This window comes from Acyrthosiphon pisum, chromosome A2 (genome assembly GCF_005508785.2).
Source record: "Acyrthosiphon pisum isolate AL4f chromosome A2, pea_aphid_22Mar2018_4r6ur, whole genome shotgun sequence".
NCBI classification, from domain to species: Eukaryota; Metazoa; Arthropoda; class Insecta; order Hemiptera; family Aphididae; genus Acyrthosiphon; species Acyrthosiphon pisum.
This window is the reverse complement of record NC_042495.1, coordinates 105,362,605-105,387,029: the sequence shown is the minus strand read 5'-3', so window position 1 is coordinate 105,387,029 and position 24,425 is coordinate 105,362,605. Positions and strand designations below refer to the sequence as shown.

The 24,425-nt window shown below is 32.4% G+C and overlaps 2 protein-coding genes across 2 annotated transcripts; both read left to right on the top strand.

Annotated features, from left to right (window-relative positions):
• The first annotated feature begins 930 nt into the window (after nucleotides 1-930).
• Nucleotides 931-6,241, top strand: LOC100574758. Its single transcript, XM_003243955.4, has 3 exons — nucleotides 931-1,502; nucleotides 4,081-4,224; nucleotides 5,768-6,241. Exons 1-3 carry the CDS (start codon nucleotides 1,379-1,381, stop codon nucleotides 6,118-6,120), a joined length of 621 nt encoding a protein of 206 aa, XP_003244003.1. The 5' UTR covers nucleotides 931-1,378; the 3' UTR covers nucleotides 6,121-6,241.
• A 7,459-nt stretch (nucleotides 6,242-13,700) lies between these two features.
• LOC100574673 lies at nucleotides 13,701-23,528 on the top strand. The gene is made up of 3 exons (XM_003243954.4): nucleotides 13,701-14,214; nucleotides 21,188-21,533; nucleotides 22,852-23,528. The coding sequence occupies exons 1-3, from the start codon at nucleotides 14,002-14,004 to the stop codon at nucleotides 23,298-23,300; spliced, it is 1,008 nt and encodes a 335-aa protein (XP_003244002.1). The 5' UTR covers nucleotides 13,701-14,001; the 3' UTR covers nucleotides 23,301-23,528.
• Nucleotides 23,529-24,425: the final 897 nt, after the last annotated feature.

Here is a 24,425-nt window from a genome sequence, read left to right as displayed (position 1 = left end):
CTAAACATCTTTTTACTAGGTACATACTTTGTAATTTTTTTAGATGTCTAAGGCATATTTTATAATTTAAAGCCACGTTTTATTAAATGTGATGTGAATGTTTTTTGGCAAATATTTTCCGAAGATAAAATGTTATTCACGTTGAAATGTGTTGTCATGTTGTTTTAAACCTATTATTACCTACCATAAATATAGCTTTAATGAAGAACGAAGAAATCCTATTGCTTATATTATGACCTGCTATCAATATAATAATATTGTAGATGATTCATTTAAACAATATATGTTTTTCATTTAATGTTTACTGATATAATTTTGAATCCATATCAATATAATATCATAATATTTTCTATTTATTTTTGGAATATTATCTGCCAATAATATTTTCACGGTAATGACGGTATGGCGGTTTCATTACTCGATAATTATATTTTATCAGTATTACCTAATTTATGTATGTGGTTTGACTGACATATAATATATTACACACAGGCACACTCATAAACACAATGTAATTCACGTATTTAGATCAAAATATCGTATCACTCAAGAAAATATATTTACTTTTAAGTAAATGTTAAGTTCCTGATTTTTTTTTTTAATTTTAATAATTATATTTTGAGTCATTTGTGCATTTTTAGTTAATTTTGCACCTAGGCAAGAAGATACTATTATTTTATTAATGTATTCTGTAGTTTGGGACCATGGTATTAGAGAACTAATTATTCACACAAGGAAAACATAATATTGAAGTGAACTTTAAAAAAAATGGCCGTAATAAAGTAGGTATTGCATTACACTATTATTTAGCAAATAAACGGTATTAATGTGAAATAATTGTAAGGTCCTCGTAATAATATCCTGAGTATCTATTCATTTATACACGTGATATTTCATAAAGGTACCGTTTAAAATTAAAATATTAATATTTACATAATGTTTTCAAAACACATTTTGTTTGTGTATACGCATGTCCTATGGGTCGTTAAACAACAATAATACACCCACACTATGCGACAAAATAGAAAACACAAAACACTCATTTGCATTACAAACGTGTGATACGAGTAATCGATTCCAAACACTTCTTCATTGTGGCTAACAAGGGGAAAGAATGAAAAAATTACCAAAACAAAACTATATCACAGTCAAAGATGACTGTTTTGACTCGAAGAAGTTGCGAACTATTGTTCTAAAAACACAAACTCAATTGTTTACGCGAAAACACACGTAAAAAATCAAATAAGACATAAACAGTTCACACACTAGCTGACTTGGCATTTGGTAAGTTTTATTAATAAAGGACATCACATTAAAATTGTGTTCAGTCTTCGTCGAGGCGTTAACATAGTAGTTGGCGATGTGTTTTTGAACCATAATGGCTTTGAAATTAATTTGTGTGGCTACTCTGGCTACGGCGATACCATTGACAGCGTTTAACCATAATGCTGGGAAAAAAGAATCTGAATTCGACAAGATATGGGAAACAACGATGAGACAAGGTATTAAAATGTAAAATGTTATCCCTATAATAAATAGGAATTGAATGCTATAATTTTTCGATTATTGTAATTTACTACTCATCATTTTAGGGTCATAAGATTCGATAAATTACCTTAATCGTTTCTAAATTATTAAGAACATAATAATGTGCATAATAATATTAAAATGATTGTCCAATTATTTTGAACACTTTTTTTTCTAATTCATTAAATTTGTTTATCAAAATAATATTTATGTGTTATTATAATATGTAGTGTCAAAATTATAATTATACAATCATAACAAATTGTTACTAAAAAATATAATATATAATTTGTAAATTAAAATGTTTCAATTCAATAATAATATATTTAACTTTTAACTAATAGTATTAAAGGTGCCGTTTAACTTCGTTTCAAACAATTAATAATACCATTTGATATTTACCTGTGCACTGAACACGTTATACACGCTCTGACTGTCATGAATAAGTGGCCGGAGATTTATGATCAGGGATTAGGAAAATAACCCGTCAGAATGATTACAGGACGCTACTTTAACTGTAATATTCATCCATGAAAATAGTTTTATACCGAAAAAAATTACAGTACTCAAAGAAACCTTACCAATTTTTTATCACACACAAAAAAATAAAAATTCCATATTTTGTGACCTTTTATGTTTTGGTTTTTTTTTTATAACTTTATGACAGTCCAAATTATTCATTCGTACAGATTCATTTTTTGTTTTTGATTAAAAATTTGTTTATAAAAAACCATTAACATTATTCATATCAAAAAAAAACAAAAACGCTACGACACAGAAAAAGTATCTTCTATGTAAGATATTATGAACATTTGATAAATCTACTGTAAATAATGTACTCATATTGTTTTACCCGCAAGAAACCATATGTTTCTATATTATAATATCATTATTACGCAATAACATTGTTGGTTCTGAGACGGGACCTTTTTAAACTAGTTTAAACTAGTATTTCTTTTTAAATATATTATATTTAGAATTAAACAATTTGGTTCTTCTCGAAATTTCATTAATATTGCCTATTCTAAGCCCCTTTAACGACGAGTGTGTAGCGTCCCCTTAACTACGTGAATGTCTATAATAATAATTTGCAGATACCAAAGGAAATTCTCAATATTTTAATTTATTTATTTACTTAATTATGTTAATGATACAATACGGGTTCGACCAATTTATAATTAGCTTACTCAAACGTAAGAAATAGTGGTGTAAATATAACATAATATTTAATAACAATAAAAATATCTAATCGCAAAGTAGATTTAATTACATATTCAAAATAGGTACGTAAAATATTTAGAAAAGGATGTTTTAGAATATTATTTGCTGTACAGATACAACACATAATTTCATTTAAACCATGATTTTTTGACGAGCTCGAAAAAAGGAACTATGAGTCAGAAAAACAGACATAAACAGCTGTAAAAGGGATTTGGGAGAATATAAGTAAGGTAAATCGATTTGTCCACGTAATAATCCAACCAAATAACAAAGGTTGTTAATGAGGTATGTCAGATGATATTTAATATTAATTCTGAACGCAAAACGATCATTATTGCTCCGAGTTTCAAAACAGTTGGATGATACACTGTTCTTAACTGCCAGTGTAGCTGCCTATTCTATTTGACTGCTTTCGACTAGAATATTTTCAAAATAAATACATTTAATATAACCAGAGTGCTTTCTAGTGATTAAAAAACGAACTAAAATAATACGTTTCACTATTGTTTATATTAATTGTACGTCATTATAATGTTATTACTCAATAATACATTGTACACGATTGATATTTATATACTTAAATAGAGTTTATTTAATTATTATTTAGATTAATTGTATTGCTATTTAGTTTAATATATTATATTATTACTGCAAAATTGTTTAAAATAGCCTAAACTCACATTAATATGCAGTGGTGTATTGGTACGGGTACGCGGGTATACGCCGTATACCCATCAGAAGATTTTCGGCGTATACCCAAGGTAAAATCTTATTTTACGCGGGTATACGCTTCCAAAATAACCAGAAAACCAAATAAGATTTAAAATTTATTTAATAATTCATATAGGAAAAAAACGTTATTCGTTATTATATGTATTAATGAATAACTTATCAATTGAGGTAGGTATTGAATATAAGTTATATAACAATATGCATCGTGTTTAATGTATTTTAAGACTTTAAGTTCAATTTAGTAAACCCAATATTGAATACAAAAAATCTATGTGGAAAATTCTATAGATTGTACCTATAATAATAATGTTATTATTATTTTAATTTTTTTGACATTCGAGTTGATTTTGTTTTATTTTCTATTGTTACATTATAAAAAAATTAATAAAATAATGTTAAAAACTATGTACTAATTGAACTGCAATAACGATATATAATATATACGATGATATAATTTGATCGTTTAGGTTACGTACATATTTTATTGGTGCGTATACCCATAAATTATTTACCAATACACCACTGTTAATATGATACATTCTATTATAATATAGGATTCAGTTTGAAAAAAAATATATTAATATAGGCCTGGATTTTCAGAAGAATTTGACGGCATGCCACTACCCGAGAATTCAGATCTACCGACTGTCACTCAAATTACACCGGCAATTGTGAAAATCGGACAACGTTACGGTGTCCCGTCTACACAATTTTTGGGAAAGAAGAAACACCATCACAGTCCTGGTAATTGATTCGATAAATACCATCTTCTCGGAAGTAAAATAAATTAAATCAAAAATATCGTGGTATTGTTTGACAGCATGGTCAAAAATAAAAACAGTTCAATATCTGTCGCATTGATAATCGCCAGTTGTTGGTATGACGAACAACCAGTGCGCGACTTAGCAAAATTGAAGTACAGGGACTATTTGCATTTTAAAAAAAGAGCTCCACATCACTTGTTAAACGTTATTGGGCCTCCTAATACCAATAACATCCCTTTTTAGATCAAATAAAAGATATTTGTAAATAATCAATATAAAAAAATAAAAAGTTAAATATAAGACATAAATATTTGTTGTCGTCTGAAGGTACCTATTATATAATCTTATATTATAGTTATAAATAATAGCAAACTTAAAACGATAGTAAAAGTTAATTAATTAATAGTTTACTAATAATTAGTTAATATTAACTATGGATCCGTAGTTATGAAATAATCCATAATACAAATTATTAAAAAAAATAGTAGATGTATGCTAAATTTTCTGTAAAATTAGTTAGGGTTAGTACTGAGTCCGAGCGCTGCGAACCGTTATATTAATTCAACTGTAATGTATGAAACTATGGTTGCGATTAAATCTGCATTACAGAATTTCTTTTACACCGCTTTTATAACTGAATAAACAAAAATAAATTACTGTTATGATATTTGTTTTTGTATTATAGTGATAAATGTATAAGTTATAGCAGGTATAAGAAACTGAGAAAAAATTGAGCTGACAATTCCAAAATTGTTTAATTTCCAATGGTTAAAGAATTTAATCATATAAAAATGTTACTAATTTTATTTTATTTTATTAAAATATTATAATCGTTTTATATTTTTATTCACCTCAATGTAAAAATACACGTATGCTTTATTTTTTTTTTATAAATTTGCTATTGCATACGATTTAAAGAATTTATGTGTTGACATGATATTATCGAGTCGATAATATTAAACATTTTCTCTAGATTGGTGTATATATCTCTACATTTTTTTCACTTTCGTAATGAGAAGACCTGAAATACTAATGACAAAACATAGTTTTAAAAAAAACTGAAATTAAAAAAGATAGGCAAACCTTTCGACACCTACTATTATGATTATAGATTGATGATAATATTATTATTATGATTAGATATAATATAGAAGCCCATAGACGAGACGATTTTGCGTATGATTTTTTCTCATCTGATCGGGTAACCAATGGGAACCATTTATAAAAAAAAATTCAGATCTCTATCGTCAATCTCAAAATCCACGGGTGAGACCACTTGTTTAAAATGCGAATTTTGGAAAATCCTTTCTTATGTGATATGTGATATGTGTATTAGTCACTCCTGCATAGTGGTATGAAGGTACAATGACAATTTTAAATCTCTAGCTATCATAGTGCAGGCTTTACGTCGATCACTCAATCGCTGCATGTTCGATTATATGTTCGATAGATTATAATATTATGGGTATACATCTTAACATTAATTTCGTTATAAGCTGTTGAATTGCGTTTTTATTTTGCAGGGAAAAAAGACGATTTCATGGAGCACGTGGTGGGTGCGTCTCTCATGTCGGGCGGCACGCTTTTGTCGCTGGGCGCACTGGCTATGGTCGTGATGGCCAGCAAAGCTCTGCTGTTCGCGTTCGGCGCTATCGTGTTGACGTGCATGAACTCGAGCTGGACGACAGGATGGCACAAGCCCTGGGGAAAGTCGAGCACCGTCTACGAAGTGGTGGCTAAACCACAGATCGTGCACGGTCACACCTACTCCGAGGAAGTGCACCACGATCCTTACACAGCAACGTACCCGCAGCAGCAGCCGCAGTCGTCCGGTGCCGGTGAATACTACAGCGGATATCCGGTACAGCCACATTGATGGGCGCCAGAGACACCGCTCCTATTCAGCTGTTAAACGTCACAATATTATTATCATTATTATTTATTAATTTATTATTTTTATTATCATCACTATGATATTACGATTATGAGCGTTAATATTGTTGTTGTTGTTATTATTATTATTATCGATTCCGATCATGTCCTTCAAAAAAATGAATTGTATATGAAGATTTATATCAACGCATCTGTCATCTTGTATTGTTTTAAGATTAGGTATACCAGGGATATAGTATAGCCTTGCAGGGAAAATACCAGATATACCTACCTACCTACCTTATGATAGACAAATAAACTGAGGCAGTTTATAGGTCTGTGGTACCTACTAGGTAATGTTGTTAGGTATGTAAACGGCGTTAAGATGGCAAGCCAGAATTAATCTAAAAGACTTTGATGCAGGGATTGGGGGAAGTTGCAGAGAAACAGCAAACGACTGCTGTAAGGACGAGCGAAATCTGTCGATAGTGTTGAGACTTATCTAGATTTATAATACTTATAATAATTATAATAATAAATTTATAATATTCAGTTTTTTTACTAAAATTGTTCTCATTATACAATTAGTACATAATATTACCATATTAATATACTACTGTATATGCACCCATTGAATATTATTTACTATATTATGTTCATGTGGGCAACGAAGTAAATATGTTATTTAAGTATAATAAAAATTAGTTTTATCTACCACATCTTTATCTAATCTAGAAAAATGTAAAATGTATTTATTTTTATCAGTTTCTAGATAATTGTATACACAATTATTTCTATCTTATATAGATCAAATTTTCGTAATCTATTCTCAATACTGCCCGTAGAGACTAGATATCCTAATAAAAACGACGTTCATATTTTATAGTACATTAAAAGAAAAGCATTCGATTGTCGCATGTATGTTCGCGGAAATCGCGTCGGAGAAAACTCGGTGAATCGTCATGCGTTATTATATTCTACGCCATCGATGTGATTTTATTGTTATTTTTATATTATAATTTATAACCGATTTTCGTACGCGACGATTTTCTAACCCGACAGTGACGATTTGCGGCGGCGGTTTTCCACGACTTTGCTTCGCAGGTCCCGTCCGTTTCTGCAGCGGAGTACCTATATCCGTCGAATAATAAAAAACGTCTCCCATCAGCCATCGTATTATTGTATTATTTGCGAGTAACTATTATTATTATTTATTATTGTACATTATAAATCGCATAATAGCATAATATTATAGGCAGGCCGACATCAGCTGCTGCATTTCACGCATTTCGTCCCGAAAACAATGCGATTTCTCGTCGAATATCTTCACGTTTAATCGTACAGTATAATAATATATTATATTATTATTTACTATTATTAGCTGCTGTCGATTTGCCGGCGCGCGTATTGCGTCCCTACGTGTTCATTTAAATGTCCGTCAAAATATACTCAAATGGGTCCGTCGTCGTCGTCCGTCCGATCCCCCATATTATTATAATATTATTATTATATTCGTAATTTCACAATATTATGACAGACGGTCAGCCCTAATCGAACCGGCGGCGGAAAAATAATAATATATTATTAGCTCACCCGTTCGACTGTGACTTCCGTGATTCAAATGCGTTCGCTTAAGCCCCTCGTATCAGTGACGGAACGACCGAGAATTTTTGGGACAACATTGATATCATCCCAGACAAAAAATTGCTGGCTGGGTAGATTGGTAGAGTAGCCCGCTTGGCACCGAATGACTTTTGGGTATAACTAAACTTCAGTATCAATATTTCAGGGGTAGATGGGTTGAAAACATTTTTCTGTCCATGAATAAAAATTGTTTGTGCCACCACTGGCCCTTATCTGTATATTATTATGCAATACATTAATATCATGTCACCGTTAACGTTGCAGTGATTGAACATCGGTTAGTCGAATCCATTATTTATTCATTCTTAACTTCATATTATAATGTGTATTGTTTATTACTATATGAATGAATAGCAAAACCGATAAAAATTAATTTAACATTTATAGGCCCGTTAATTAGCTTCTGGAAATGTATAAAAGTAATTTGAACGGATTAGAGCAAAAGTTATTCTTTCGTGTAAAAACAAATCTTAACTTTTAGGTCAGTTCAATAGTACATATTATATTGTACACCTCGGAACAAACAATTTAATTTTAAGCATATAATTGCAAGTATAATGCATGAGTTGATTATGATAAATCTAATAAAACAGTTTATAATGGTTTCTTTTATAACTTGGTTATCACCATAATCATATTATTACAATATATTGTATAAAATATAAATAAATATGAATAATCATGATATTAAAAAAAAATACAAAAATGTATAAATAGTTATTTTATTTAATATTTTAATTATTTTAAAAACTAAATTAACTAACTAAATTTATATAGTAGGTAACGTGATATTGTTTATCAATTTCATAAGTTTAACGTACATAATATTATATACGTTTACTAATTTAAAAACAAATTATGTCCACCAAATGATTATTTTTTAATTATTAGTAGGTAGGTATAGGTACCTATCTAAAAATATTCATTAAATATAATTTTAGGTAGCTGTACTTTCTTTAGAGGTGTTTGACTTGTGATTATAATATGTCTTGTTAGCTGTTACTAGTAGGTATGCTAATAATCGTATAATGCTTTTCGATGCGGTTTAAATAAATAATAATTGTAGAAACGTGACAAGCGATATATAATACTAGCTTTGCCTACAATACAATGCCTATAAGTAGATGCCGATGTGCACAAACATATTTTACTATTCGATTTTATAAATTGCATATGCTCAATTAGCAATCGAGAATACCAGATTTCTAGAACCATTGTCAAATAAAAAAAAAAAAAAAACATCAAACGTCCGAATAGAAACATTTTCTAATTGGAAAAAAAAGTGATATCTCGGGATTATCATTCTGTCTATACAAATACGAAGTAATAATATACAGTAAATACCAATCGTCATAAACATTAATAGTCAATAAAAGTGAAAATGAAAAATATGATCCAATTTCCAATTTCAGAATATGTTTTGAACTTGGTAAAATTTTTGATTCCTTTTAAATATTTATTACTTAGCGTTTCTGTTGCATTTATTATAGACAATAATAAATTGTTTAAATTATTATTAATATTATAATTAAATAGGTTTTGAGATATCGCGAGAAGTCTGTGCGCAATTATTAATTATTATACAATATTTTACTGCAATTTTAAAACACACACTATAATATTATAATATTCTATTTGTTTTGATCCAAACATTATTTTTGGATGTTGTTTTATTCATTGTTCAAAAATTCTTGAAAATCACACAATTATAATCTTCTCAACAAAAAATATGATATTTATTACGCGTCCTATACTCTTATTATAGCCGAAACGGTCACTTAATTGCGTCTAGAATCTTAATTTGTGAGATCGTCATCGTTTTACCAGCCCTGTATAAACTTAACTGTCATAGTTTGCTGAATTTGGCGCTAAGATAACGATCATAATATTAAATGCGAATATTCCGTTTCGTTGTGTGACGACGCACTCTAAGTCTGACCACCGTTACTACGAGTCATGACGAACGCATTACATTTTAGTCGAGTATGTGCGATAATTGGAATAAACTCCCAGACCTGACGCGTGATTTATGATCGGTGGCTTAACTCTTTTTCTGAAAAATTTGATAACATGGCAGTTTATATGTAAGTACCAACGTCATGTATGCCAACGAGAATATATTATATTATTGTACATTATTATTATTGTCATTAAGAGTGTGTTCTTCGTCTACACACGTGCGTTGTATCTTATTTCTAGAGTTCTAGACAATAATAATGACTTGTGGCGTATATTATACGTATTTTGGCTTGTTTCGTGTTGAACGAAAACGCCAGGGTATATAGTAATATGTAATATGTATGTGTGTTCGAACAAGTCAGTGATCGTACACACATATACAGTGATCGAAATAACTGCGCGAAGGCTTCGACGAGCACAATATTATTTGTTTGTTGAAAAATTAACGAAAATAATGAGATTATTGACATGCCACGTACTTCTGCAATACTATATTATCTACCACGTCTAGAGATCTGACACAGAAAACGATATGAATTCGAGTACTTGTCAAGCAATATAAGTGACGTTTACATTATTTATCTCGTACTCGTACCTAATTTAATATATTGTTTTTAAGTACATATTTCTAGCGCAATAGCTTCCCATGATATTTCTAATAATTTAATACGGAAAATACCTCATGAAACAATACTATAATATAATTTTAGGAACGTAAAAAGTTGGCTTTCTTATTTTATTCCAATCACTGCCTCATTAGTGTACCGTAGACACAAAAAACCTCCTATGATGTGTCAAATTTATGATTCTGAGGTTTTGGTGTCCCTGCAAGTTTCAGGAAAAAATAAGCTACAATTCGATAATATCTTCTATGTGCTGTCGCCCATCTTTATCACAGAATTGATGAAAAATAATAAATAAAATCTATGTGATAACTACTATACTATCTACTACTTATTAAATACTTTCTATAATATATTGTAATTAAACATTTATAATAATATGATAGGACTTGCATGTCAACAACGTCGTAACTGCAGGTGGAGACAGAGTTGCCAGGTGACTCAAAGGTCAAATCACCAATAAAGATCTCTGATATCGCCCAAAATCACCATTTAAATCGATAAATCACTCAAATAGTCAATATCTTATCATGAAACATGATATCATATAATTATTTGGAGGGAGGGGGTAAAGGGTTCAACATTACTTCCTTCACTAGACATTTTCCAAACCGACTAACTCAGTGATTATATGGCGTAGCGTGGAAACGCCGCTCCGTAGCTGCTGACGAGTGACGGGATATTAAATTAAGCAAAACGATATTATCATTGTCGCGCGACGTCCCGTAACAGCCATTACAGCCTGTAAATAGTTATATGTAGTCGTAGGTACATAATATTATTATTATTTAGGTACGTGCGAATGACGAGCTCCAGGCCAGAGCGTGTAAAAATGGTCAGAGCACGTCGCGCGCGCGTAAATTTCAATAGTCTTTTACTCTTTTGTGCTACATGAATATAATAATAATATTATTATTATATTATACATTACGACAACAATAAACACACGCGCGATAATGGGGCAGTCCGGTCCGGTAAATGATATGAACGGCCGCGGCGGCGCATTGTGTTTTTCCTTTCTTTTTCCAACGTGTAGGCCCAATAACTATTAACCGTCTGGCGAAGTATATACATATGTCATATATACATATATAGGTATATAATTTATTATACGCCCAAGTGAAGTCAGGAATTCGTTTGCACAATGTATGTGCGACTTCTTAAAAATGTGCCCCTAATGGCCAAGCGTAATGATGTGGCAGTTCTCGGGAGATGCGTTTTTCATGCCCTCTTGTACAAACTTGCACGTTTTTGAACCATTTTCATTTAGTGTAGTCAATAAATACAATACGTACCGAAACCGAATGTCGTTCATATACATGTCGATTCACCGACCATGTTCATCACTTTTTTTATTTAATGTTAATCTTGAATTTTTAAGTAGGTACACTTAAACACAATGGGTATTTTAAAATAGTTAGATTGTATATGGGTAGCATAATATTTTAAGGAGTACCTATCTTGTAGCGGTATAACTCTTTATTTTACTGTAAAGTATTAATCAGATAAATTTTATCAACAATTCGAGGCATCTAAATCAAAATTCGAACGAGTAGTTATAGTTTCTGAGTCATTGAACTATGTAAGCTAAGGCCTGAGGAAAATATAGTTCTAAGGACTATTTTAAGGAAAATGATTTTATACTTTTAAATACAAAATAAAAAAAAATAGGTACAAAATATATGTATTAGTATAATACATATTATTTTCGGACAAGTAACTAATATTATTATTACGCATTACCTACTTAAAATTAATAGCCTTCATATCTTTTAACTATATTACCATGGAATATTATCCTATAGTACTGAAAGTCTAAAAACTCAGAAACTACAGGTATGAATACGATATACATAAATAAATATTGTTCACAAAAATTATCTCTAACAATTTACAATAAAAAGAGTGGTTTTTATTCGAAAAATGTTAGTATCGCCACAGGACACTCTATAAATTGCATAAAAATCTATAATCTAAAAAAAATCTAAAATATTACACTTCTGAATTTCCAAATTTAGAAATTGAATAAATAAATTATTAAAGGTAAATGGCCGGGCGATCATGTTTGGTAAATAACCCAATAAATAACAACTAATTGATTATCAATAGTTATTTTCGGACATTATTGCCTATAGGGTAGGTACTAATTAATAATTATTAGTCAATACATAATAATATATAGTCCACTGTTTTAGTTTAATGTAGTATATTTCAGTAGTTTCTGTTTATAATATGTACCTGATTGGGTAATTTATTAAAATCAGGCTTCTAATTAATAACCTAATACATTTTTCTAATCGATTTCGAGATTCAACCTGAACATTTAAGTTATGCCTTAAACTCGGTTATCAATTATCTCCGTTCATCAAATGACAGCCACCAATAATGATTTAGAAAAAACTTGAAAATAATTTGTCTATATCGTCACATTAACAACTAATACTTGCGTAATATTATATAAACAAAAATTAATAATAATTTGCTATTGGATTTATATTCGACAAATAGATACTTATTTTTTTATTTTAAGATGAAAAAAAGTGACTTTAAGACCAATAAGCTAGACAAAACTGGAAGAATTTGATTCGACAAATTTTTATTTTGAAAACAAGTTTACTAGGGAATGATCGAAGCGATTTTGAATTTTTTTTTTCAGCTGTGACATCCAAGAATAAAAATATCGAAAAAATTAGATATTTTTGTATTTATATTATTCATTATGACACTAACAATAATTGGAATATTCAAAATCGTCTCGATCATTCCCTGGTAAACTTGTTGATCAATCATAATTCGTTTTCAAAATTAAAATCTGTCAAACCAAATTCTTTTAGGTCTATTTTATGATACGGAATTTAAATACTTATAAGTTATATTGAAAAACAAACAAAATTTATATTTATAGATTGGTTAAATCTACATTAGTTTTGACTTTTGACAAAACCGGCTGCAGCCCCCTTAAAAATCAATTTACCAAATAATAATATAATATTATCTAAACATTTATGTGAACATCACGTTGGTGCATTCTTCATTCGCAGGGTGTGGCGAGAAATAGGCAGTTTATATCTTGTGCAGGGTATCTGTTATGTTGTAATATTATTGTTACGATGCCTAGATGACATGAAGCACGCCGTATACCATATACTTGCCATATACTTGGATATATTATTATTTATTATTATAAAAATTATGCCAAGTGTATAAAGCTGGTGTGTGTGTATATATATATATATATATATTTAGGTATGCACACTGCCGTTTTCCCTACCGCGATATTTTCCGCGGGGGGATGGACTGCCACCGCGCGACCCAAATCGTCGGCCCCGCTCGTCCGCCTATAACTGATCTCGCAGCGTCCCGGCGCATCACACAACCGCGCGACCGCCACAGCGTTCGATCGTCCGCCGCAGCCCTCCGCTCACGACCGTGGTATAAACCGTGAAAAATCGCGACTCGTCCACATTATATACCCAAGTGACGGCAGACAATTATCATAATATTTGCGTGTACATATGCGACGCGATTTATCGTACACACACGGTCGGCGTTGCGGTCTATAGTTGTATAAGCTCAACGGCTGCTCTGTTTTAGTACCCAGGTATATATACGCGTACGTAACCGTATTGCACGCCGTCGTATCACATCGAACCGTCGTCATGTACGGCTGCCGCGATTCCTGTGCTGTGATGATGGCCGCTTTGGCGCTGTTGACGTTGGCTGGAACTCGGGGACAACCGACTGCCGACGCATCCGGATCGCGGGAAACAGCAACGTCCGATCAGTCCTCCGCAGACGACATCAACTCCATCGACCCAGCAGCCGCCGCGTTTTCCAGGCCCTTCAATGGATCGGCTGAAAGTTTGAAAAAAGTACGTATATATGCTATCTGTATTATATTATTACACGTAACCTAACTAACCTACCTACCTGCAAGACGACGAACGTATATCTACATCCACGTCGTTTCGTCTATTTTTTGTATATAGATGACTCAGACTCATAACTCGGTAGTAATATTATATTATATTAGGCACCTATATAATATATAGGTATACATATTAGATACCTTGAATTTTCCGTTTGCTCGAATTAGAAATAATTTCCAAATTTGTTATTTCGATCGTTTTGTTGGCTATGAGAATAGTTCTTCAATCATATGTATTAATGAATACTTATAGTTATTACACGTTTGGTTGTGGAATTGAGAAAATAATTCGAATACGTCATGACGTTTTAGGTCACTGAAATAACGAGATTAGAAAACAACAAACGATTTGCGATTATTGTTACATTTTTATTTTTACGTTTATTGACTTCATACTATGCACGTATACCTATTTGTAGGTATACGATTTCTGTTCATGTATTTAACCGTTAATCGATTTTCAAACGGATTACGTTCATATTATTTGAGTATGTGCACGCCGCGATAGAAAAAAAAATATAATATCCACATTGAATAATGTACATATAATATTATTATGGTTTATATAAAAATATGATGTGAGAAACTGGACAATGCGAGACCATTACCGAGCACTATATATAATATGACAATAGCGATTGGTTTTTAGGGACTAAGTGAAATATTGACAATAGTAAATAATATAATAATTTTTGAAATATGATCTCAATTTGGGGGAAGAGGGGTGGGCAAACTGGTGTACTTACGTATGTTGTTGCCTGGTGCTTCGTCATCTCTGGAGTCTCGAAAAGGTTATTTTAAAAAAGGCATTTTCGAAATTCGATGTGTGATGAAATTGCGTTTAGGGTCTATGGTTTTAGACACGGTTTTAATACATCTATGGGAATTCAAATAAGAATAATATTGTAATATTTACACCCACGGTTGATGAGACCAATTAGAATGACCTTCGTCCAGAACGGTTTTATGATTTCGTAGATATTGTTCGTAAAAAAGAAAAACGATGGGTACGACTAAATCGGCAGTTTCACGCGTAACTGTGGCAAAATATCAAAAGAAAATATTAATTCGGTTTAACAACGCCGTGGCGTACAATACAACAATAATAATAATATATAACTCACGCTGAGAAAATCGTTGCGTTATCAAAAAACACCACGTGGACGGTGTTCGATTTCAGTTTATTACGAACAAGACGTCAAGACCATCTTTATCGAATAGCCGACGTAAAAAATATTGACAGTAGGTGGAACAGGTGCGTCCAAGTCGAACTTTTTCTCTAGTTTTTGAATATAATATAGGAAAAATAAAAATTTTGCGGTCGGTCGAATAAGCAACGTATATTAGGTATAAATTGTAAATAATTTATAACAATATAGGTAATGACTGGATGTACCTATTTGGCTATTTCACTTAATATAGTCGCGGGGTGTCTGGGAAAACATATTATTGACAGTCTAACGAATGATGAAAGTCATGTAGCTACCGGCGCAGTGTCGATATTACACGTGAAGGTAATATTGTATATAGATAAACGCTTTTTGTTTTGTGCCTCCGTTTCATCCGAATTGATGTTTCTACTGTGACATTATATTTCATCAAACACCAGCTAGGTAGCAAGTTGTATTGTCCAATTTAGAATCTTCTTTTGAGAGCGAAATCCGTCAAGTTATAACAAATGACGAGAAACAAAAATAGAAACTTATTGTTTATGAAATGATTGGGTATGGAAACACTGCAATCGAAAATCAATGACGTAATTCATACGACATATTTTTACTTTATTTTTGGATATAGGTGCGTAGGATTATATTGTATTATACGATTTTTTTTTCACACCTATCCGTTTGATCAACTGAAATCCATAAGATACGTACGAATATGCGATTTCGATTGCAACGTTATAGAAAACATTGTATTATGGTTATACATATAATGATGTTATCATATTAATATTATATTATTCCATTTAAATCCGTTTTCTTATTGTTATTATTCTCGTGATATATTGATCGTATTCCGTACACATCGAAAGCGATACCGACACTTTCAAGTATAATTTCTAAAAAAAAAAAAAAAACAACTACAATAACAACAACAATAATAACTCATGTATTATGTCCGATTCAACAATAATATAATAATATTATAACGATTACGAACCATTACGATCGTTCCGCGCGGACCGTTCACACCATTCAAACAGCATATATACCTGCATCCGAAGAAGAGGCTAATTTTTTTCCTGGTGATATCGATTTTCTTTAAATGTGTGTAGGCCTTTAAATTGGTTTTCTAGCGAAAATGATACTATCAATTATTCACTTAAAGTGGAGAAAATGAAATCGACATAATAATAATAATAATAAAAAAAACTGAATTATATTATTTTAATATTTGTATCGTGTTGACGAATTGTTTTCTACAGCATTATTATATTAAATTGACAATTGTATGTTTTTTTTGTTTATTTTTTTGTTTTTCGTTCTTTAGTTTTATTGAGCTTGAGACCGTGATGTTTTGCTTCATGTATTTTTAAAATCATAAGCGTAAGTACAATGTACACCGGTTAACATCGAGTTAAAAATATAAACCTCTGGAAATGTTAAAATGTGTAGTTTTGTTTTTGAAAATGAAGCAGCCCACTCATGCATCTCCAATCAAATGGGTATACCGTATATTATCTTAGCAACAATTAAATATTAAAACATAGCAAGGTTGGTTTTTTTTTAAAGAAACGTCATTTTAAGTTATAACCTCATTAAAATATAATAACTATAATTTTAAGACATAAGATCTTAATAACTTATCTTATTTTGGCTGTCTTCGTCGTGGGCAACCCTGCAATATATATTATTTATTGAATTTAATTTCATCGCATGTTTTGATAGTTTAGTTGAATGTAACTAAAAGTCCATATTTTATAGTTTTTTTTTTTATATGAATCCAAGTAATATGCTTATTAATATTCAAATAACTTAAAACACTAAAACATCTCTGAGAACCGTGGGATCATGGATATAACTTTTTTCAAGTAGGTACCTATTATCTACTATATAGGTAAAAACATGTCTCTTAATGCATATTTACTATCTATTTATTCAGTAAAATAGTTAACTAGAAAAAACAATTACGTTGTTATGCCCCAATAATGTGATGAATCAAAACGATTTTTTTGCTAGTTTTCTCGATTTTATTCATAACATTTTTTTTCTCTGGATATTAATAACTTACAATAAAAATATACCTAGGTAAAACAAAAACTTTTTAACTAAATTTAGACTGAACACTTAGGCACTTAGTTAAAATGATCATTATAAAATATAACGTATATAATTACATAATACGAGGAATAAACAAAAATAATATTCATTATTCAAGATATTAGGCGTCTATAATACGCATACAGTAGATAGGTGCACACGTATCGTTAATGTTACAGTGACACAATTCAAATGTTGTCCATATTGTAAACATTTCTCTATCATCATACCTAATATAAATTTTCCTTAAAGTATTAATACGAACTACGTTTTTTTGGTAAAATGTAAATATCTATCTCAAGACCAGATTTGTTGGTTCTTTTCAACACATCAAACTTCAGCCGTTTTCACTACCTATTAACATTTTTAATTACTATCTATAATACAGTTACGTCCATATTGTAATTTTTTTATTTCATACCATATAAAAACTAAGTAGGAAAGCTCATTCTACGAGCAGGCTGAATCTCCTGTTTCTAAACGTGAGTATATTTTAAATGTACAGTACCTTACTGCGGGCAATATATAACGCTATCTTAATATCAACAATCGTAACTATATTATATGCGCCTACTAGTAACTAACGGATGGGCGGACACGACGATAATATATTGAGGTGTTGTAAACTTTGTTTAGACGATCGGTCCGAAACGATTTTCGCATAGGGTTGTAATAATACATTAGTGTTGCATAAAATAGCAATATTATGTCCGGCGGCAACGCGTTTCGAATTTGGGCGGTCGGAGAAACGACTACGCGTCGTCTGTTATCGTTTAACCTAAAAATTATAGATTTCAAATGATTTTTGTTAGCGAAATCTGGGTTGGAAAGTCACACATTCACAATAGTCACAGTCGCAAATACGTGACCATAATTCCGGTGACGGCGGCGGTGGCGAAGAGTGAAGACTGCACTCTACAATATCATAGGTACTGATATATTGTATACAACGATCCGATTTGTCAGCCGTTATTCAATATTACATGTCGTACCTGTATATACGACGCATCATCTCGTCCAATAAATGGGCACGTGTCGATTATAATTGTCGAGATCGACCACTGCTTGTGCAGAAGTCCGAATATAACAATAAATACGTACATATATAGGCGATCGGAGGTTCGCGCGTACGCATTATATTATTATTATTATAATGCCATGTGCGTGTGATTTCGATTTTTAACGAAAAAAACATTACAAATTAAAAAAAGAAAGCCTTCGAAAATTGTTATTATTATTATTATGTAGCATTACAGTTTCCCATTCGGTATCGTCAAATCGGTTTATTCTTGTAATTTTTTATCACGTCCTAATCAAATCCATCGACTCGACGTCTGCGCGATGAGTGTTTCTGTGATACGCGTATTACCTACGCTCTTCTTCGGCGGCTGTTTCCGCTGACGACTGTTTTCGACGCTATTGACCACGTGATCGTAATATATATATATATAGGTACCCAACTAGGTATAACAGTTGTACCATTCGTGTATTGACTTGAAAGAAAACCGTATACCTACGATCGGGACGTCCCGCTGGTCCGCTGTAAACACACGTGTCGTTTAGGTATTCGCGGACGACAATGCGCGTTCCTATGTGGTAAGAAAATGTAGGTTTACGCGATACTTGCAATACATTTCAACGATTTTCGAAAAATACGTTTTTCTCGATTATTATATTAGTATTGTTGGGTTCGCGGCCGAATACCGCGTGAATAATATATAACCTACCTATAAATACCTAATACCCAACTTATTTTTTGTGTAAAACCTTACGAACACTCCGCGGCTCATTATTCTACCCATGAAACGTTACAATGTGATGGTCACGACGACGACGGCGAAAAAATATATTGCCGATCCCGATTTTGCTCTAAAATATGTAAATGAAAATCGTTTACGTAATTATCCTTGTGTATATATTATACCTATTTATAGACCAGTGTAGGCATATTATTGTCGAGTTCGGGCGTTATTTTTTGACGAGTGAGCGACCCACTTGTACCGACGGCAACGGAGCAGCGGTGTAGTTATAAAGGAATTTTTTGTAAAACAATTATTGTTACCATCAGATCATCTCTGTAAACGGTTTTTTCACGGTCCGTCCTATTGGTGCGTCGCGATAATGATTGTAAACGCTTTTTTTCGTTCGGAGATTATCGAAAAAAAGAAACAAAGTCGAATCGACCGACGTCAGGGACGGATAGACAAGCGGACGAAGTTTTCCGTGTCGGGGCACACGAGTAAACCATAAGAATAGCTATCCTAGTATCCTATATTAGGTACCTATACAATACAATATCGTAGTAACGATATTATTATAATTTACCCACCTGCGTATTATTGTTATATTATAGTTGTGTTGGAAATTATCTGGAACAGAGATTCTTCCACATTATTATAATATATATTTTATATTTATGCGTGTGAAAACCGATTCGATAACCAATTCTGTAAATTGATGTCGTCCTTAAATCGTGCGTATGTGTGTGTGTTCGATCATCATTATATTATTATTATTATGATCGAGCGTACCTGTCACGTACCTATAATAATGCGTATCGTAAGGAGCATTTGATTTTCCAATACTAAGGACAATCGGTGAAATGAAACCGGAGTGTGTGTATGTGTATGTGTGCTATGCAGTGAATTTCCAATAAATTCGATTCCGACAAAAATGAACAATGATCGTCCATGTACCGAGTTAACAGGTTTTCGCGACAGACAATTTGATGATTTCACACGACGATTATTGCGTTCGCGCGCGCAGACATCGTCGATCGAACCCGTCGCACTTTTCATTTATTTTCCACCAACCAGGAATTTCCGTTCACCGGATTCTCGGCATGTGGGGACAGCGTTATATATATATAATTTAACGCGCGCTCGCTGACCAATACTGTGCGTAGGATTGAGCATTTATAATGCACTTTAGCAAAAATATAATGTTTTTGGGCTCGATACGCGATAAAATATTTCTGACCAATTTTCGTAAGGTTTTCGCTGTCATTTTCTTTTTAGAGGAAAAACATCGATAACATTGATGAACGTATACTTAAAAACATCATCAAAGATCAGTGAAAACATTCAACGGCCTTGCGTATAACTCAACATTAAAATCCAATCGTGTAGGAAATATGTCATAAAAACTCGTTAACATGCACCTAGCCAAAATATATTTTAATATAATATTATTTCATTTAATTACAGTACGATTATTAATGCACTGAGTAATTAGAGTGTATACAGCTGATATTATAAAACAAAAATAAACGAGGACTTTTACTTAACGACAGTTTGGCACACTATTAAAATATAATGTAAGTACTGTGTATAGTACGTCGCCGATATTCCGACTGGGGAAAATATTGATATTTCATTCGACCGACCCGAACAAAAAGAACGGATCTATTATTGTTTGTTTTTTTCTAGGCCTAAACGCAGCTGCAGGCCTCCCCTTCAGCGCTACCTTTATTATGTTACCGCGCGGCGTACTCGCATCCGATTTATATTATATTATTATATTATATTTAATCGATCGACGTCGCGTCTCGTTATATTTTATTTCATATCGTCGTAACATTAATAATATCATTTTACTATTGGTATATTGTTATTGTTGTTAACGTTGCGTTTTCGTCACGATCGTCGAATGTAGGTCATGTGGAAGAGATGCGTGTCCAAGAACTACGTGACGTGCGCGAAGCTGGCGCTGGTGCATCTCGTGGACCGTCTGGAGAGGTCCAACGACAGCTACTCGCTGGTGTCCGGCGTCACGGTGTCCAGTCGTAAGTTGGTCGGTCGGGCAGAGGACGGAGACGGAGACGTACCGGCGCAAACGACCACGGGTCGTGACTCGTCCGAGGCCTTTGACCGGTTGCTCGTCGACAAGTTGGGCCGGTACTTCGGCACGCTTACTCTCAACGTCAAGCTGTTGGACGACGCGACAGTGCGGTCGGTCCGGAAGTTGGGAGAGGCTGCGGCCAACGCGTCCATTCAATCGGGTACGTAGTTTCGTTTTTCATATTTTATAGGTAGACGATTTGAAAATAATAATAATAATCGAAATTTGACTGTCTGACATTAGAGACTCTTTTAATGCCATAATTTTTCTTTATATTTTACCATACCTTTCTAGAAGTGCTATTTAATATTAAATTAAATCTAAAACACCATAAACATACAATGTATTTATTATTAAACATGACCTGTTTACTTATCATAGTTGTATTTACCCTGTGTGTTAAATAATGATAACTTTATATTTATTTTCCAGTATGTCAGGTAAAAAAAAAAAAAAATAAAAAAATTACATATGTGTTATTTATGATAAACAAAAACATTTAAAACTAGGAGGATACCTAAGTAATAATATAATGTAACGCAACTATAAGAGGGGGTTTTTGTATATGCATTCCAGCCAAATACCTCTAATAAGTACCTACCTACTCACTTAATCATTTAATCGTGTATTGATTGAATTATGAACCACGCTCACCGTTTACGGGCATAATTGCATGACACAGTTATAGCTGGTACTTAAATTGATAATAATTGAACAAAACAGTGATTCTGTTTGTACAATACATTAGGATATTTAATACATAACTCAATCAGAGTGATTGCTTTTCCGGAAGATAACATTGGAGTTTCTATTACATGCAATTATATGCGCGATTACGTTTTTTTTTTTTTTTGGTTTTGGTCGAACCCGTCAAAATTTAATAACCTATTAGCGAAATCTATATATACGCAGTGGAATCTTTATAATAGTCGACGACTATTATATAAATATTTCTCGATTGAAATAAATCGGTTTCCATCAATCAATCAATATAAATGTTTTACACACAAGTCGTTCATACATTTTTTCCATTAGTTGCAATCATGCGTTATTCGTTTGTGCAACACGATCACGATTATTATCAAAATAAGACGATCGACCGAAAAAAAAACCATCGCCAAATATTAATAACTATTAAAACAAATAGCAACCATTTACGAACAAAAATTTCCGTCGTAAATCTCAAAATCCCTGTTTGAGCACCTCTCCGGGTTGAACCTCTAATTTACCCTTTTTAAATTAGCCTATCTTCTTTCCAGAGGTCTAATCTATCTCTGTACCGAATTTCATCGCAATCGATCCAGCCACTTAGGAATTCATAAACGACAGACAAAAATTAATTTCTAATATAAATACATACATACAGATTAAATAAAAAAAGTTCAGTATAAAAATTGCACTTTTACCTACCCGAGCACCACCTAGAACGTCAACAACAACAATAATTATTATAATATCCGGTTGGGCGTTGTTCGCAGGCAGGGGCAAGAAGCAAAAGTACGCGCAGTCCATCCTGTTGGCCGGATGGGTGACCGGGGCCATGCTGCTGGCGCTCGGCATGAAGGCGATCGCCGTGCTCGCGGGCAAGGCGCTCATGACGGCGCTCATGTCGCTGCTCCTGTCCGGGCTGGCATCGTTCCGCGGGGGTGGCGGTCACTCCGAGCCCAAGAGCACCACGTACGAGATCGTCACCAAGCCGGTGTACTCGCACTCGCACTCGACCGCGGATGACACGCACTCCGCCGCGTCTCAGAACAACCCCACGTACAGACGGTCCATCGGCGGTGGAGCGGGGGGTGGCAGCGGCGTCGTGGGGTTGCAACACGTGCCGGCCCCGTCGTCGGCTGAGGATGCCGACCACGTCGTGTACCGCATTCACACTTCAGATAAGACGCCCATTTACATACCAATCATCGATCGCCGCTGACCACCGCCCACCTAGTCGACTCGTGTTTGACTTAATATTGTATTATTATTATTTATTTTATTATTATTATTTTATTTTATTGTCTACATACGTCGACGGCAATGCTAATTTATTCAAATTATTGTGTACCTATACATAGTACGCGTCATTATTATTATTATTTATTTACCGTTTGTTCATTTTTATTAATTCCTTATTATATCATGATTCTATGCTGTTTTGCGTTAATTTATGCTTACACGTTATACCTATTATGTCAGGAAGAAATCAAAATGAATGGTTCTTTGTTAATTTATTTTTTTACGAGTGACAATCATGAGTAGTACATTTTTCATCGAAAAAAAATATTTATTTTTAAAAATCTTCATTCTTCCTCTTAAATCAAGTGATTTTTAAGGTGCTTTGTACATTATAGTCTCCAAATAGTTATATTGTATAATATGGTATTTATATTATATTATGGAAACCATGTAATGGGTACAAAATTTTGTATGAAATACGTCCTACTTAATTATTCTTAATATTGGCTATTGGTTATATTTTTCTTTACTTAATATGTCCATATAATAGTTAATATAATAATTAAACCTATGTCGTAAAATATTACATATAGTTCATTATTGGTAGATAGGTAAGTAACAAATTGTTAGTTAAACAACGACTATAAAAATAGTAAACATATATTTTATATATAAAAAACAAATGTATTCTAATAATCAAGTTTAAATGATAAATAATGGGAACTTCAACAAAAGTTATTTAAATTTGAAAAACATAAACAATACTAGATTTTGAAACAATAAAAACTTTTTTCGTGTAAATGATGCCAAAAAAATTAAAACGATATTGCACAGCCAAAGTTCTTTTTTTATGTGATGAAAATGTCATTTCTTATAGTTATGACTGTAACTTTCTCGGTCTTTTCTCACGCAAAACAGTTTTTGCTATATGTTGTACATTTGTAAAACGGAGACAACTCATGCGGGTGTATAGTGTTCTCCATTTTTAAAAGAGATAAGAAATAATGGTCCAAAATGTCATTAAAAACCTTTCGGGACATATGATTTGCTAAAAGATCCAGACGATTCAAAGAGAGTGAATTATTTTATTAAAATGTTATAAATT

Excerpts from the sequence above, each read along its gene's own strand:
- LOC100574758 (XM_003243955.4), top strand. The coding sequence starts at position 1,379 with ATGGCTTTGAAATTAATTTGTGTGGCTACTCTGGCTACGGCGATACCA. Across the intron at positions 1,503-4,080 it reads GGAAACAACGATGAGACAAG|AAGAATTTGACGGCATGCCA; the intron begins GTATTAAAATGT and ends CTGGATTTTCAG. Across the intron at positions 4,225-5,767 it reads GAAACACCATCACAGTCCTG|GGAAAAAAGACGATTTCATG; the intron begins GTAATTGATTCG and ends TTTATTTTGCAG.
- LOC100574673 (XM_003243954.4), top strand. The coding sequence starts at position 14,002 with ATGTACGGCTGCCGCGATTCCTGTGCTGTGATGATGGCCGCTTTGGCG. Across the intron at positions 14,215-21,187 it reads CGGCTGAAAGTTTGAAAAAA|GTCATGTGGAAGAGATGCGT; the intron begins GTACGTATATAT and ends CGTCGAATGTAG. Across the intron at positions 21,534-22,851 it reads CAACGCGTCCATTCAATCGG|GCAGGGGCAAGAAGCAAAAG; the intron begins GTACGTAGTTTC and ends CGTTGTTCGCAG.